The following is a 17787-nucleotide window of genomic DNA, read 5'->3' as shown; positions in this document are numbered from 1 at the left end:
GGGTTGAGACATGTTCTTATATCTTTGTCCGGTATAAAATGCAAAACTAAGAATTGACTAAAGTATTCTCTATGAAAAAAGGGACTTAAATCTTCAAAAGGTAGCAAAATTGAAGAAGTAGCAAATAAAATATGATTTCAATGGGATAGAAAGTTTGATGGCAAGTGAAAGAGATATTTTCTTTTTAAGAAAATTAAGAATTTAATTGACTTACATGCCACACACACACACACATATATATATATATATATATATATATATATATATATATATATATATATATATATATATATATATATATATATATATATTACAAAATAAAAAAATGTAATATATGTAGCTCATGCCTCTAAATGAAGTTTGCATGTTTTTTTTTTCTATTTTCAAAAATCTTGGCATATAATGTTAAAATACTTCCTCTCATCAAAAAGGAGATAAAGTATATTAACAAAAAAAAAAAAAGTAAGTGTGCATGTGTGTGTGCGGAGAAAGAAAAAGGAGAAAATGTTTCATTTGTATATGTGAGTTTTATCTCATAAATCTACAACTATGAATTTTAAGGGGACATTAAGTAAGAAATATTTAATATGATACTAATATATATATATATATATATATATATATATATATATAAAGTTACATTTATGTATAATATATAATATTTTTAAATATCAAATAAAATTTGATTATTTTGTATTGTCATCCTATTTATTAATATGACATGACACAAAATTAATAGATGCTTATTAAAAATATTTTAAAATGCCAATGCATATAAATTAATTTTTTTATTAATTTTCTTATACTTACGTAAATAGGTCAACTTGTAAGGATAGAAAGACTTTATGACCTTTTTAAGTTTTAAAACGTCAAAAACAATATGTATTTTTTATCATTAAAATTCTTATGTACAAGCTGTTTTTATAATTAAAGAGAAATGTTGTTAAATTATTTTCATATAAGTTAAAACTTTTTATCTCTAAGTTAGTATAGTGAATTTATTAAAATAAACTAAAATAACTTATCAAATTATCACAACCAAACACTCAACACAAATGCTTGTATCATTCGATAAGATAAGTTCCGATAAACTCTAAATAACTTGAACTTATCTTGATCCGACTTTAAAAATACACCCATGATAAACAAGTCCGGCTACACTTGATGTCTTTGACCTAAACCTAATATGGGTTACGTTATCAACCCGAACAACACCTAAACATGTTTCCATCCTAGTTTTAATTATACAGAGGTGAGCTCATGATATCTACCTCATCTTTTACTCATATGTGCATACACACAATTTAATACAAGTTAGTTATCAACAAAGTCGTACTAATAAAACATAGTTAAAATATATATACATATAACTTTGTTGAGGTGCTTGCAGATGTAGTAAAACCATAAGGCTTGAACGTGATCATCATATTTATTTCTTAAACTTGTAATTAGAAAGAGCAAAATCAACAACAATGTCAAGTTCTTCCCCTGCGAGTAATCCATCGTGGTTGGTGTCAGCTTTCTTGAGAAAATGGCCAGCTCTCCATGCCGGTAACTTGGAACCAAATTCCTTGAAAGCTTTCTCAAGTTCATCCTTGTTCAGACAACCGTCTCCATCAAAATCTGCTTTTCTCAATGTATCTCTTATTTTCTTTTCAGCAGTGATTATATTCGGAGGCAGGCTCTTGGACTTGTACGATCCAGGCATTCTATTAGGGATGAACACAGACATTTTGATCTTTTTTATCTTCTCTCTTATCTCACTAGGACTTAATTAATTGTGTTTATGGGGATGATGGTGTCTATGATTTTGGAAATGCCACGATGAGAGGAGTTATATAGGCATATATCCAAATAGCAAGACTCTCTCTTTATCTATATTATATTATATTATATTATTATTTGGCAGATATGAAATTTTATCTTTTAGATCATGTTCTGTTTTCTCCTTTGAGGGTGCGTTTTCATAATTGGAAGCGAGAGAGTTGAATTGAGTCAAAGTGTATCCGTGAAGATTTTTCATAAATTAATGACACCTGGTGGATATGATTCTAAATTAAAGCTGAAGATAAAAAATAAAAAAATTTAAGATTCGGATAGAAAAGAATTCCAATTATGCAATTATTGCCATTCATAATGTTGTAGAAATTGATATAATTAATATACACTTAATCTTAAGTTGAAACTTTTATGTTGTCATCGTAATTAATTTTAATGGATAAAAATAATTCTATTTAAATATCATAGAATCACGAGAATTAATTAGTACGAGTTTGTTATAATTTAATAAATAATATTGAATTTTTGTTTTAAATATGTATCTGTGGTAAATATTCTAATGAAAAGTTTTACCACTAATAAAAGATAATTGTTTTATATATATATATATATATATATATATATATATATATATATAAATCCAGTCCAAAATCAGATTCTTGGTCTATATGATTCTCTATGGGATCGGTCACCTTTTTGCATAAAAGCATTATATTTTTCTCTATAGTTCATAAAGATATGTATCCTTATCCTTTATTCTCAAAAACTTCATAGGGAAGATAAAGAACAACAAGAGAAAGAATCTCAATCATATATGTACGTATATTTGAACTTTAAAGTGTGAGGATGATATATTTGAACGGGGTCAAGCAACAATATATTCTTCCCTTTTGGGAAACGAGAATCTAATGACCATCACTGCACAATATTCTAACAAGAAATAATTGATACACACACGAAAGCATATTACAAACATTTTGGATTTTAAGGTGAATTAAATTAAGAAGATGTGTGAAATTTATCTCATTTGTGTCAAGCTTCTTCATTTCTTGATTTGTTTGCCATATTAATTTATCAAACTTCGGACCAACTTCTTGCTATTGAAAAATATCTTGAAAGTGATGAAAGAGAGCATTGGTACCGATGTAAAACAAATTCTTACCCACATGTATTTACGGATAAAATTTGTAACAGATAAAAAATAGATATTGTAAATGAGTATCTGTAGATAATTAAGAAATACACATATTTATTGTACTTGTATGCTAATGGGATGAGTATAATTCTCATAGTATCCATATCCGTTAATATTCAATTTATATAAAAATATACTTATATATATATATATATATATATTAAATTTATTGGGCTTTACCTACTAATATTCTAATTCTTAAGATATTTTCAAGATTGTGTTGAACATGATTTTATTAACTTTTGTAATTTTATGTATAAATTTAATTTTATTTAAACTTTATTTGGACTTATAATACATAAGTATTGTACTTTATTATTTTTTATTTTGATTCTTGTGTAGTTGAAAAATTTTATTTTAACATAATTGCTTGAATTTTAAACTATTATTGAATGTGTTAAATTCAATTCTAAATTCACTTATTGTTATTAGTATAATTGTGAAGAATATTTAAATTTTAATTTTATGATCTTCAAATATTTTTTATGTAGATTTTATTTGAATTTAGTTATATTCTTAAAAAAAATATACTAATATTATTTTTTTAGATTTTTATAACTTTTAAAAGAAAAAAAATCTATTACAAATAACTAAAATATATGGTTAAAATATTTTATTAAATATTTTTAAAATATATGTTTTTTTAGTAAATACTGGTGATACCCATTGATATCTATGAATATTGGAAAAATATGTGAGTACTCACTTAATAAATATCCATATGGATATAAAAACGAGTTCGAGCTAAATATTTATCTAATAGAAAAAGTAATGGGAGGCTACTAACTGTTCCCACCCTATCCCATAGACATCCCTAAATGCATGTGGCTCCTTTTATATTTTGATGGGAAGACACTAATGTAGATACTTTGGCATCGTTTATTGAATAATATATGTATATAACATCTTCTAAATACATGCTTGGTATGTCAAATTAAGTTCTCCAACAAAAGATTAATGATCGATCAATAAGAATAAATAGATATTTTATATCAATCACATAAAAAAAAACTTAATCAACTTTTTTTTTCTCACTACAAATGAGTTGACTTAAACCTGATCATATGGGTTATCGCCCAGCTAACAAAATCAACCATATCTCTATCTTAGTTTTCATCAGTGAACTCATCTACGTTAGTTTCCATGTAGGTACACACCGTTTATTTAAGTGATCCGATACAATTTAAAAATGTTTTAAAGAGTTTCTCAACTGAAAATAAAAAATATTTTCATCATATAAATAAACTCTCAAAAATATTTTTAAACTTGTATCCAAATATACTCATAATAAAACACGGTTGCCTAATCATTGCTAATTGAACTTGTACTTAGCAAGAGCATAATCAACGACAATGTCAAGCTCTATCCCACCGACTAGTCCATCGTTGTTGGTGTCAGCTTTCCGAAGACAATGACATGCTCTCCATGCGGGTAACTTGGAACCAAATTCCTTGAAAGCTTTCTTAAGATCATTCTTGCTCAGATAACCGTCTCCATCACCATCTGCTTTTTTCAATATTTCCCTTATATGCTTTTCCGCCTCAATCATGTTTTGAGGCATTCCCTTCGTGTTGAACTCAGGCATTCTCTTTGGGATGAACACAGGCATGTTTATTTTGTTTTCTTCTCTAATGTTTATGGAGATGAGTGGGGCTATGGTGGTGGAAATAACGAGATGAGATGAAAGGAGTTATATAGCAAGCGTCTCACATGTGTCTGATATTAAATATTTAGACGTTAATCTATTCTTTATAATTTCACGTTTGGTTCCTATAAATTTTTTATTACAAATTTGATGATTTTTTATTTCAAAATAAAATAATGTTGATTGATCATTGTCATGTTATTTAAAATTAAATAAAAAATGTTTATGAATGTCTATATATGTAATACCTACAGTCAATTATTCATGCGTTGAACAATAGTAATATCAAAAATTTAAAAAAAATGATTTAATAGATTATAAATTCTGATTAAAATAAGAAAAACTGTAATAAAACGAAAAATAGTTTCGTATATGACACTTATTATCAAACTTTTCAACTTTATTTTCAATGACATGATAATGGTGAATCAACATTTCTTAATTTTAAAATAAAAAATGGAGACAACTATAAAATACATCTTTCTTTTCAATTTGACTACTCAAATAAAATTAAAAAAAATAATGCTTTATATATGTAAATCTTATTTTCTTTTAAAATAAAAAATGTTCTTATTTAATACAATATATATATATATATATATATATATATGTACTGTCTCGGTCATTATCCGATATGATTTTTCCAGGGGATTCTCGAACAAGATCCGAGAATGATCATTCTTAGGGAACATTTATTGAAATTCACAAAGCCTCTCGGTCGAGTGCCGATATATGCCCCTAGAGAAGAGGGGTACACTAGGAACTCGAGCTGAACCGAGATCTCCTACATGAAAATACCGAGACGTTGTTACCAAGACAATAGTCCACTGAGAGTCACAGGACGAGGCCTTTAATAGTGGTAGTCATATCATGGATAAAATCCCATCATTAATAACCAAATATTTCCAAATAAAAACTGTCATGAAAATTCCCATGCTTACGGGGCCCATGAGGCCTATAAACAAACAAGACCTCGAACCCTAGAGCTAAGAAGGCAGATGACTTACTCTCGAATACTCTGGCTTAAGGGAATTGACCTAGGAGAAGATCCCTAGTCATCCTTTTGGCCCGAACAATATATATATTTCACAAGGGATAAAACAAAGCACTTTTTCCCCAAATTTTCTAAAATAAAATAAAATAGATTATTTTTAATAAAAAATTACATTATGGGCTTAATTAAATAAATAAATAAATAAATAAATTTATAATATAAATGATATTTTTATTTATCAATAAAATAAGAAGGGGGTGAAGAAAAAAAAAAGTTTGGGTTGGATTTTAAGCCCAACTTAAAGTCTTTTAGAAACAAAAACAAAAACAAAGGTTAGGTTTTCACTACACATCCTTCTAAAATTCTAAGAGCATTTGTAGAGGGAAAACTAAAGGAGACCAACACAGAGAGTATGATGTAGTAGTTGAACCCTAAGAGTGCTTATAGATGGAAATACCAAAGAGTGCATGGAGTAGTGGCAAAGACGATGAGTGCTTGCCTCAAAATTCGTCACTAGGTAAGGAAAAGTGGAAATATCTCATTCATAGACACATATGAGGGGTATGGGTGTAGTGAGTCAATCCCTAAACCTTTTTAGGATTTATTATTATCTTGCGACTGATAGGAATGATTAATGATATGAGATTCTTACATTTGTATGACCATGAATGATGTGGATTTTTGCACCTTATGATAAGTAATTGTGTTATTGTGCATTGAATTGTTTGAGGGTTAGGATTGTATGATTTGGGCTTTTGTTTGGAAGGAATAAATTAGAGTAATTTGATGTTATAGATTTTTTATATGAGTGATATAAAATTTTTTCACTCGTTTTAAGGGTAAGAATTTTTTGTTGGATTCAAATGGCTTTTGGAGACCCTAAGTTGTGAGGTTCATGATTCTACAAAGTGTAGGATTTGTGGCAATGGTCAATGCGATGGGTGTAGAATTCGTGCTAGGCGTGGAGAGGGCCACATTGAGCGTGAGAACTATAGTGAAGTCTCTGACTTCTCTGTATTGAGTAAGGGGTGTTCATGGAATTATTTAACATATTTTTTCAAGAAATTGATGCCGAGTGTGGGGCGCAACCACAATTGACCATAATGCATTGTTTGGATCTTGGTAGAGTTTCCCCTGTCTAGAGTGGATTGACATGGTCACCTAGTGTTGGTGATTTGGTCCATGTGCTTCTAGGTTGCCTTGTATTGGAACACCTTTTGATGATGTTGGAAATTGGTACCACATGCATAGAGTTAGGAGCATGAGTAGCATGAGTCTTTATATAATGATGAGTATGATGGGAATTTAATGTGTTGAATGATATGAGATGAGTACTAAATAAATTATGTTGATTTAAATTGTAGTTGTATGATGCATAGTATGTTACCTTTATACCATATATGTGTTATATATGGATGAGATATATGCTCCATTCTTTTTGTTTGTTTTTTTTGTTCTTGTTTGAGTTGATTGATATGCATGAGTAAAGTAGGTATATGAGGTCGAACATGAGGGAAGGGAAGCTTAATGCTCCAGTTGATGTTTTGGGATCTTGCCAAGATAGTGTGACATCAGGACTAGAAGATTTTATAATATTTTCTTTAGTTATGGATGAAGTTTAGTTTGTTTTATAATGTTATATGATTTTGAGGTTTTGTAAAAAGGTTTGTTTGTAGCTTAGTTTATGAGCTTATATTGTGTTATTTCCCTTTTTATACTATAAAGATTTTATTAAAGACATGTAAATCATTTAAGAATACGTATTAATGAAGTTGTTTTATATTATCCTTTTGATTTAAACATACTTTCTAAATGATCCTTTTATATGGTATTATAGCAAGTTGGTTCATTCACTTAGTGTATTATGAAATTTTGTAATGTTTTGTGTGTACTCTGACTTGTGTTTTGGATGTTTGAGTTGTTTTTCACCTTCTGCACTTTTTTGGCAACCGAAAACGTAATGGCAGGAAGGAATGGTCATGCTTTAACTGATGCCTGTCGCCACCCGCCGAAACGGACATTGGCATTCGCGACGATGGTCGGACTCTTTTTAAGTTTTAAAAAATGGTGGATTGTTAGAGCGACTTATTCTCAAACTGAGACCTCATCGAACTAACAATACTTATTAAATGATTCTCACCAACCTATGTTAATCCCAAACAGGACCCTCCATAGATTAGCGGTTTTCATAAAAAGAAGGGTTCTTGGAGTCGCCACCAATATTTTACTCAAAACATTGGAAAAAGATATAAGGCAATTGATTTTCATAAATCAACTTTGGCCACTACAACCAGAGTCGGGTAAGGGAATCGGTTACGTGCGAGGAAGGTGTTAGCACCCCACAACGCCCCTTTCGGGTTCCCTATGACGGATTATTTCATAAATAATAGTGTAAAGTTACTAAATTACCCCTATTTATTAGAAACGATTATAGATTAAATATTTACATGATGAAAGCTCTAAACATGCAATGCGACAATCAAAAATCAATAAAAGCGATAAAAGAAAGGATTTAGAAAGAAACCTCCGAAGCGGTCTTTTATATATATCAGAATAACGTTAGGAGGCTTTTTGGCGCTCCTTCCCACTACACGTCCGCTCGCTCCTTTCCCGTAAAGACAAATTTTTACTATTGAAATCAAAGAGATTTCCCTTCGACTTGTTCGAATCTCAAGCTAATGGCTCATGACTCAAGAACTTCGTCGGATCGACTCCCGGAGAGATATCTAGGGCAGAGAAAAGCTCAAAAACCCAAGAATACTCAGTAGGAGGGTTGAGGAATGTGTAAAAAGTGTGGAAGGACGTGCCAATGACGTCCTATTTATAGGATTGAGGCGCAATACGGCCTGGGAGGTCAATACGGCCCGTACTGGGTTTTTGAACTACAGTACGGCCGTATTGAATTTGGTACGGCCGTACTGAAGTTCAAAAACTTCAGTACGGCCGTATTGAGTTCAGTACAGCCGTATTGCAGTTCAAATGGCCCAGTACGGCCGTACTGAACCTCTGGGAGGGTGTATTGAGCTCCAATCCTTGCACACCCTTATTCTAAGCTATTCTAAGACTTCTAGACCTACAAAGAATCATCCTAGGGTCTTCCAAGAGTCCTTCCGGCTGACTTTCCTTCGGTCTTTGAGAGTCTTTGAGCTTTATTTCCGACCCGGACAATTTTAGGGGTCTACAATGCCTCATAGGCAATAACTCAAGTGATGGGAAATACGAATGTTGCAGGAACCAACTGGTTTTCAAATCTTCAGTAGAACGATCCACCTACCTTTAGAGGTGGAAATGATCCCAATGGGGCTAAAGAGTGAATCTTTGAGGTAGAAAATATCTTCCAGGTTATAGAGTTCCTTAATGTACAAAAGGTGTCCCTTGTCACCTTCAAGTTGTCTAGGGGATGTTGGGTTCTGGTGGCATAACAACTTACAGCTGATGATGGTGGAGGGTACTCTACCAAGCTAGGAGAACTTCAAAAAGATTTTCTTAAAGAAATACTTCTTGTAGGATGTGGAGAATAAGAAGGGGATTGAGTTCTTAGAGTTGAAGTAAGGTAATGGCATGGTGGTGGAGTCAATCATCAAGTTTAAAGAGTTTGTGTGTTTTTTGTTCCCACTACAACAATGAAAATAATGAACAATCCAAGTGTGCGAAGTTCATCAACAGCCTACAACTAAAGATCAAACAAGTCATGAATTTCTTGGAGATTTATAAATTCTTTATATTGGTAAATAAGTGTTGCATCTCTGATAAGGATGACAAGGCGCATTTAACTCACTATAAGAGTATGTGTGGGACCAGTGAGAAAGCAAAGGAGGTATGGTTCCTCTAGTACAAGCAATCCATACTCACCACTTGCGAGTTAGTCTAGTATCCGTAAGGGAAATCAATAATCTCACTCAAGGAACCAATAACTAACAACGGGCTAGTCTACATGTGGAGGAAGTGTGTGACCTACACCAATAGCTTAGGTGAATTGTTTTAAGTGTGGTCGTTTGGGCAACAAGGCATTTGCTTGTCTAGAGCAAGGGGTGGATTACTACAATTTCCGAGGGAAAGGGAATTTCTCAAGGGATTATCCCAACCCTAGGAGGGAGTTGGAAAGCGAGTGAGAGTGGCTTCCAAGCTTGCAAACTGAATGTGATTCCTTATTCCATTTACTGTTAATATTTAATTGATATAGCTGAATTGTTAATTGTTATATTGATAATGGTTGATGATTTTATGATACGGGTTCAGTTGATAGTGAATTAATAAGATCATGTGAAATGTTATGCATAGAGTTTGTTTGACATGCATCATATGCATTAAAGTTTTTTGAAGGGTACGATATGAAATACACCGCTAGGAATGGTCCCTTGTGTAAAAGCTTGAGAACCAACCTTAGGGATAGCTCAATTTAGAAGTCTCAATCCTGATCTCGTGAGTATGGGATGTATCTTACACGGCTTAGCTATCTCGACCATAGCCTAGTAGTATATCCTTATAATGAGAATGCACAAAGGGTGTGGCCCAACATATACTCCTAGACTACTCTAGTGTGTTGCTAGTGGCAATGCACAAATGTGATATGTGATGTTTTTACTACATGCATGATAACATGTAGTCTGTGTCCATTGCATATGCATTATAATCTTATATACTATTGCTTACTATGCTATGAATGAGTTACATATGATGATGTGTAATTGTGTATATTATATCTTATTATATGTGTTGTTTGTGTTTAGCTAGCGATTTTCATTCTTGCACCATGAGGTAGAGTGAGATGTTTCTCGCTCCTTGTCCTTTTGTATTGTTTCCTTGTGATTTTTATAGGTGATCATTAGCATGATCCTAACGATGTTGGCGATGAGTCCTAGACCTCAACATTGAGTTTCACTCTAATAGGATATGTGACACCAAAGATTAGTTAGGACTAACTAGTATTTAATTTATGTTATTTAATTTGAGTATTTTAATTTTAATTCTTTTATAATTTTTTATTTTTGTCATGTTTAATTTGCATTAATAATGTGATGCTTTCTACCTATATGGATTTTGAGTTCATTTATTATTGAGGTTGTTCAATTTTATATTATTCATATGTTATGACATGCGGGGTAGAAGGTGGCACATTTGGTGGTACAAGGACAAACTAGGCAAAAGCTAGTGGACTTGTAATAACTTGGACACACTAGAATGAGAGGGATCCAGAGATTTGTATAGGTGTGAGATTGTACAGTTGAGGATGACTTAAAGGAATTAATTTGTAAAAGATTTTCTAATTAATTAATTGGGGTTTAAAATATTATAAGTGATTTGATAAGATAATATCTGTTAATTATCTTTTTAAATTGAAATATGTGAGGTTAATTAGTTGGGTTTTTTTATTGATGGGCTACACATGCAGGTGAGGGTTAGGGTTTTGTTTAAATACATTAGTAATGTTAGGTCTGCCTCATATGCTATCTAACCGTACATTGTGATCTAAAGAGGGAAGCGAATCAAAGGTAGTCAGAGAGGAATTGGGAGAGCAAAATCTTGAAGTTAGTGTCAATCAAGGTAAGGGAGAGTGAGAACCTCGTTCCAGGGTATAGGGTAACTGTTGGGTAGTGGGGTTGGCCCCCAATCCCTAGGATGTGTCTATGTATGTCGGAGAGGGATTAAACTCAATTCTTTTTGTGAACCTATATGAAATTGAATGTTCTGTATATGGTAGATGCATGTATTGATGTATTGATGTGAACCTATGAGTGCTTGTGCGTTCCTAGAGGAACTCTAAGGATGTATATAAACCCTTAGGTTGGAGCTAATTCATATATAATATTTGTAAATTGCATGACTAAAATGTGGATTAATTAGATTATAGAAACCCCTTCAACAAATTAAAATTGTAGAGATCGTAGTAGCCACATATTTGAAAAAAAAATTGTGAATTATGCATATTAAGTTTTACTGATACCACACTAGGTGGCAACTTGGTCTCTTTAGACACGGGTAAACCAGAATGCTCGCGGCCTCAACCACATCGGGCATGGGCTTGGTATCGCTAGGCATGAAAGTCTGAAATACTTGTGGTTATTGACGCTAGGTGTGAGTGTAGTCATGTTGGGTGCGAGAGTTATAAAGGTCTTTTAAATGCATCTTGCCAAGAGTTGGGAGGATCACGTAGTGTGTGATTTCATTCCAAAGGCTCATGACCTTGCATATGTCTGACATAGGATGTATCTCACTAGGCACAATTCCTTGCTTGAACCTACTTCTTTTGTACATGTATGTGCAGGTGGTTTGTGTATATAAGTGTCTGTGATAATTAAGTGAAAATGATGTGATGAATTGTGAAGTGATAAAGTGATAATTGTGTGATAAAGCATGATGTGTTATCAATGATATGTGGTAAGTAAATTTGTGTAGTAATGCATTGAGTTTTCAATGTCATGCATTATGTGCATTTGTGTTTTGTGATGGGTACGATGCGAAATATACCGTTAGGGAAGACCCTCTTGTATAAAAGATTGGGATTAATCCTTGGGGATAGTTTAGCTTGGGAAGCCCCAATTTTACCTGTTTTGTGCATGGGGCATATCTTGCACGATTCAACTATCTTGACGAGACCCTAATAGTATATTCTTTTAGTGAGAGTGTTGTGATGGCTTGACCCTCATGTATTCCTAGACTACTCAACCTTCAAGCAGGGAAAAGGTTTTTACTGACACCACATGCATATAGATTATGAGTGTCTAGTCTGTATATATTCATAACATTTTGCTTGTATTTAAACTATATTTTGATTGATATTGTTATGGAATGAGATATAAACTGAGTTGAAATTATTGCATGGATTGATGATGAGTTTAATTATTGGTTTTATATATAATGTTTGTGTGTGATTAATTATCCGGTCTTATTCTATACCGATAGTTGGAGTGAGATATGTTCTTACTCTCCTATTTTTCCTTGGTTATGTTTATATGTGGTTGCAGGAGACTTCTTTTTAGGAGAAGTCTAGTTGATTGAAGGGAGAGCTTTGATATACTTGTGATAATATGGATATTGAATTATGTTTCATGTTTTTTGTTTTAAGAATGATAGTTTACTTTCCTTAAAACGTACTTTCCTTAAAGTTTGTAATAGTTAGACATTGATTTAGTTTATTTGAATTTTGAATGTAACACTCTTCACCTTTATTTGAATTATTCAAGTACAATATTTTCTTTTTATACACATATAGGCGCCTCATTTAGATGCTTTCGGAGATGTAGTTAAACCCCTATGGCACATGGGCGAATCATTATGATATTCATCTACTCTTTGAACTTGTACCTAGCAACAGCATAATCAACAATAATGTCAAGTTCTTCCTTGGTGAGTATCCCATCGTGGTTGGTGTCAGCTTTCTTGAGAAAACGGTTGGCTCTCCATCCTGGTAACTTGGAACCAAATTCCTTGAAAACTTTCTCGAGTTCATCCTTGCTCAGACAACCATCTCCATCACAATCTGCTTTCGTTAATATATCCCTTATTTGCTTTTCAGCAATTATTATATTTGGTGGAAGACCCTTTGTCTTGTACTCGGGCATTCTAGTAGGGACGAATTGATCATGAGGCATTCTAGTAGGTATGTACACAGGCATTTTGATCTTATTTTTCTTCTTTCTATAAGATCACTAGTGCTTAATTGTATTTATGATGAATATATTATATATGGGTCTATGGTTTTGGAAATGCTACGATGTGAGGAGTTATATAGGCAAGAGTCTTGAGACTCTAACTGTGTATATTATTCTGTTAATATGAATTTTAATCTTTTAGATAATATTCTCTCTTTTTTATTTTGTATTTCGGTTAAGATATGCTAAGTGTCATTTACTTACTGCTATAGTTATGCTGCAATTATGTTTGTTCTTATTGCAAAGTTGCATGCATTAGTTATTATTATTCTCATTCAGTCCAAATCAGATTATTCAGTCGAATGTAGTATAGTATGATTCTCTGATCCACGACATTATTGCCACCCTTTTGCATAATGCTTTGTATGTCCTTATCTTTTATTCGTAAGTTTTCAAAGGGAAGATAAAGCATAATTAAGAAAAAAATATCAGTATATATGTAGACCAGTTTTTTTTTTTAATCAAAGTAAAAGAAATAAATATTAGCTATTAAAACTTATTATTAATAATTAAATTAAAATATATAAGTCATGAGTTTTTTATTTATTTATTTATTTTTATTTTTTTTAAGATTTTGTATTTTTTTAAGACTTTATATGAGTTTAAATTTTCCTTAGCTTTGACATCTCCCCCTTATAAAAATATTTCGCATTAACTAGATGCAAACACGTATATAAGAGATAAATCTAGTGAGACAATAAGAGATGAATAAAACTTGTTTTATAATAACGTACCATTTAAAAAAGTCAAGTATATTATCTTTTAATCTTTATCAAAGCTTGTGTTGGAATAAATAATCACAAAATTATGCCCTCATCTAGTGATTACAATATTGGGAACAAAATAATTTCTGTATTTTTAAATGAGATTGGCAGAGAAACATGAGTGTGCGTCAAGATGAACATGCTCAGCTTGACAGATTAAGGAAATGATGCTAGATTAAATTTTATCCTCATTCATTGTACGAGAGTACCTAGTTAAAGGTTTGCTGATTTTAGTTTTTAATTTGCTTCTCACAAGAACTCGTTCAACATTTATTTTTTGGAGGGAAATTAAGGGATAATTGAACGATTCTACACTGAACTAATAAGTATAGAACAAAAAAAATTAAAAAAAATATTTTCTCACTTTAAATATATTACACATTACTAAAAAAAATAAAACTATTAATTGATGGAAGAATCAAAATATAATTCTTAAAAAAAATCTATATCACAAATATAGTGACTTCAATATTATTATTATTATTATTATTATTATTATTATTATTATTATTATTATTATTATTGAAGTTACAAATGTAACATACAAGTTTTAATTATTGTCTTTTAACAATAATTATTTATCTATATGGAGCTGGGATGTGTGTTATGAGACTCTAAGAGTTGGGTAACTCTTAGAAGTTTGGTTAGTTTTTGGGTCTTTGACTAGAGGTACACTTGACTTCGAGGGAGGAAACTATACAAGGTTTCTGGTTAGGACTAAGCTTTATAAGTTCATATCTTTTTGAATCTAGAAAGAGAGAATTCTAGAGAGATAGACTTTGGTTCCTAATTTCCTCGTATTCTTTTCTTCCTCCTAAATTCCCTTAGGGTGCGTAAGGAGTGTTAGGGCAGCGGATTCAAAGCTTGTGGCTAGGAGTTCAAGGCATTGTGGTGTGGAGCTCTTCGGATTCGAAAGCTCAAAGCTAGTTCTTCCTTCTCCCTCTTCTCTGTTCTTGATGGGTTCAAAATCGAGGTAAGGGAAACTAGGATTCATTGAGAATGAGATGGTTGGATTGTATGTTGTTGATTTTGATCAAGCATGAGTATATAGTTGAAAATTTCAAATTATATGATGACGGGGTGGGTTTGGATGTTCTTAAGGTGACTAAGATATTTTTTATGATCTTGATCAAATCCTTTGTTGCATGTTATGATTCTGGTGCAAAATGAGTTGTTAGGAATGTGTATGAATGGAGGGTCACATTGTATACATGTATTGTTCTATGGGGTTTGAAATGGTTGAGTTGATTTTTTAAGTCATTCTAGCCAAGCTCACTTAGAGCGAGAACTTGCTCACTTAGAGTGAGGAGATGTGGAGGTTCAGGGGTGGTCTTTGACTTTACTCGCTTAAAGCAAATTTTTGAGCTTTTTGAGCAAATTCAGATACTTAAAGTGAGAAAAACATTGCTTGAAGCGACCAGATCAAGGCTCCCAAGGGTGTTGAGTCTCCTCTAGGTTTTTAGTCAATGTGGAGTAAAGTATGAAGTTGAGAGCTACAATCCTTAACTGATTACTGAAAAGGTTACGTGGTTCCTTGAGAATAGTTAGCAAGCTAATTCCACAAGTGATGTGGTAATACATCATGATCGTGATACACTTATATATCCAGTTATGCTAGTCTTGATTAATTGTGAAACTAAACTTTCCTTGTGTAAGTCGTGACACCCGATAAATCATAGGAGGGATTGATATACCTTTTATTTGTCAATCTACTAGGTGCATTAGGCGTGAAAACAATCAAGGTTGGTTTAGTAGGTCAAGTCACTTAGATTGTTTAGGTGTGTTAGGAGATCTCCGTAGGTGAATGCATTGTTGAGTATGCATATGACGTGGTGTGAGTTGTTGTTGTTGTTGTTCATATGCATTTGGATGGGTATGTTGTTATGTTATATGATCATGGTGTAAGTTTGATTACTTAGGTGTTTTAGCTTTCAAACATGGTGATTGTTGTTGGATGTGAATCTTGTGATGTGTTTACTTGATTTGCATGATGATGTTGAGAATAGATGTTTTATTCCTATACTTGCTTTGTATATTTGAAATCTAGCTCATCTCTTGTGTATTTTTCATGTAGTTAAGATTGCAATGATCATGATTTTCATAGGAGTGGGGGCATGAATAGCTTAAGTGAGCTTGTAAAGCTGTTATGGGGCCATGTTGTTGACAATATAATCGATAATGACTACTATGTTTTTGTATAGCTAGTTGGCTTACATATATGTATATATTTATGCATATATCTAGATAAGGTGAACGTATAAATCCAAGTACTCAAAGTAGTTCCTGCTGCTTGTTGTTGGATGATTCTGTAAGTATAATGATTAATGTAAGTTTTTACAATAAAATCATATATTATCCTATTAAGTGCTTTAAAATATAAGAGTTAATCTTAGATGATCGTACTTCATACAAAATAATGCCGAAACTATATATAACTATAACACCTTAAATGATCAAATATATCCAAGTCTTTGCGAAGTTACAAGGATATAAAATTCGTTATTCTTTAGTAAAATAAATGTCGGAATTCAAGATAAGAATGAATATATTCTTAATTTATTTAAAAGATAATATATTTTAATCAGTGGTGGATGCACTTTTATTTTGTTTTTATATATGTTTACACAATTTCGACAGTAAAATCTAGAAATTCTTCACAAAATATTTGGAGAAGGATTTCTTTTAAGTTCTGGATCGATTGACAATATTAGTTAATGAAATTCTACATTGGCAAAATAAAATAATTAGAACCATTTTTTACAGGAAAAAGGAAAGAAATAGGTAAAAATAAAATAAAATAAGATATATAGAAGCAATTTTTTTTGTCTATGATTAAAATTAAAAAGTTTAAAAGTGAAATTCTCCCAGTTAGAAAAGGAGTAACCTCAAACTCAATTAGAATCGCTAACTCTACGTGTAGGAAGGAGCATATAGTAATCTTTAAAGAGCACAAAAGATCGGCACAAAAGATATATTCTTCTTTCCCATGATTGAGATTTTAGTAATCACTAGCGCGTTTTTATTTTCGGGTAAAGGTAAGATAATCACGAGTACTTTGACCTCAATCAGTGATCTTCTTTTCTTTTAAATATATTAATTTTCTAATTTTAGAGTCCTTTTGAACAAATAACTTATTTAAAATTTTATTAAATAAGTTCTTATGTAAGTTATAAGTGTTTAAAATTTAATATTCTATTGCATTAAGATCTACATATTAATAAACATTTGTACAATGTTAAAGTGTTTAGATGTATTATTATTTAAACACTTATAAATTGTTATGTCACTTTAAAAATTAAGAAAATACATATTAAATTTTAACTAAAAATAAAATAAAATGCATAAACATTGGAGTTTTTTTTTCTTTTTTATTTATTTATTTATATGGGAGTGTGGATTTTGGGAAGAAGTAGAGGTGAAAAAAATTGGAGGAGAAAAGGAGAAAAAAATAAAGAGGAACAAAAACTTTTAGAGGGAGAATGAAAATTTTTAGAAGGAGAAAGAAAATCTTTGGAGGGAGTAATGGAATATATATATATATATATATATATATATAATTTTTAGTGAAAAGAATGAAAAAGATAAAAATAAAAACTATATATGTTGGTGACAAGATCCAAACTTGGGTATTTTTGAACAAATTCTCGCATAAGTAATAAGTTATGTTAAACAACAAAATAAGCTCAAAACATCTTATGAATTACTCATAAGATATTTTATAAGCTGGTGTGGAAAAAAGATAGACATTAGAAGGGATG

General features: G+C 31.5%; 1 protein-coding gene and 1 long non-coding RNA gene across 2 annotated transcripts; one reads left to right on the top strand and one right to left on the bottom strand.

Annotated features, from left to right (window-relative positions):
• Positions 1–12899: 12899 nt before the first annotated feature.
• On the bottom strand, positions 12900–13229 carry LOC109812292 (uncharacterized). Its single transcript, XM_020376220.3, has one exon. It carries the CDS (start codon positions 13227–13229, stop codon positions 12900–12902), a length of 330 nt encoding a protein of 109 aa, XP_020231809.1.
• Positions 13230–14567: 1338 nt separating this feature from the next.
• LOC145951849 (uncharacterized) lies at positions 14568–16409 on the top strand. The gene is made up of 2 exons (XR_014429793.1): positions 14568–15002; positions 16104–16409. It is a non-coding gene; the product is annotated as an uncharacterized LOC145951849 (long non-coding RNA).
• The last annotated feature ends 1378 nt before the right edge of the window (positions 16410–17787 follow it).

The sequence above is a fragment of the Cajanus cajan genome, chromosome 9 (genome assembly GCF_000230855.2).
Source record: "Cajanus cajan strain Asha chromosome 9, NIPB_CcT2T_4, whole genome shotgun sequence".
In the NCBI taxonomy this organism is placed as follows: Eukaryota; Viridiplantae; Streptophyta; class Magnoliopsida; order Fabales; family Fabaceae; genus Cajanus; species Cajanus cajan.
This window is presented reverse-complemented; position numbering and strand designations above follow the sequence as displayed.

Coding starts and splice junctions, on each gene's coding strand:
- LOC109812292 (XM_020376220.3), bottom strand. CDS start 13,229: ATGCCTGTGTACATACCTACTAGAATGCCTCATGATCAATTCGTCCCT.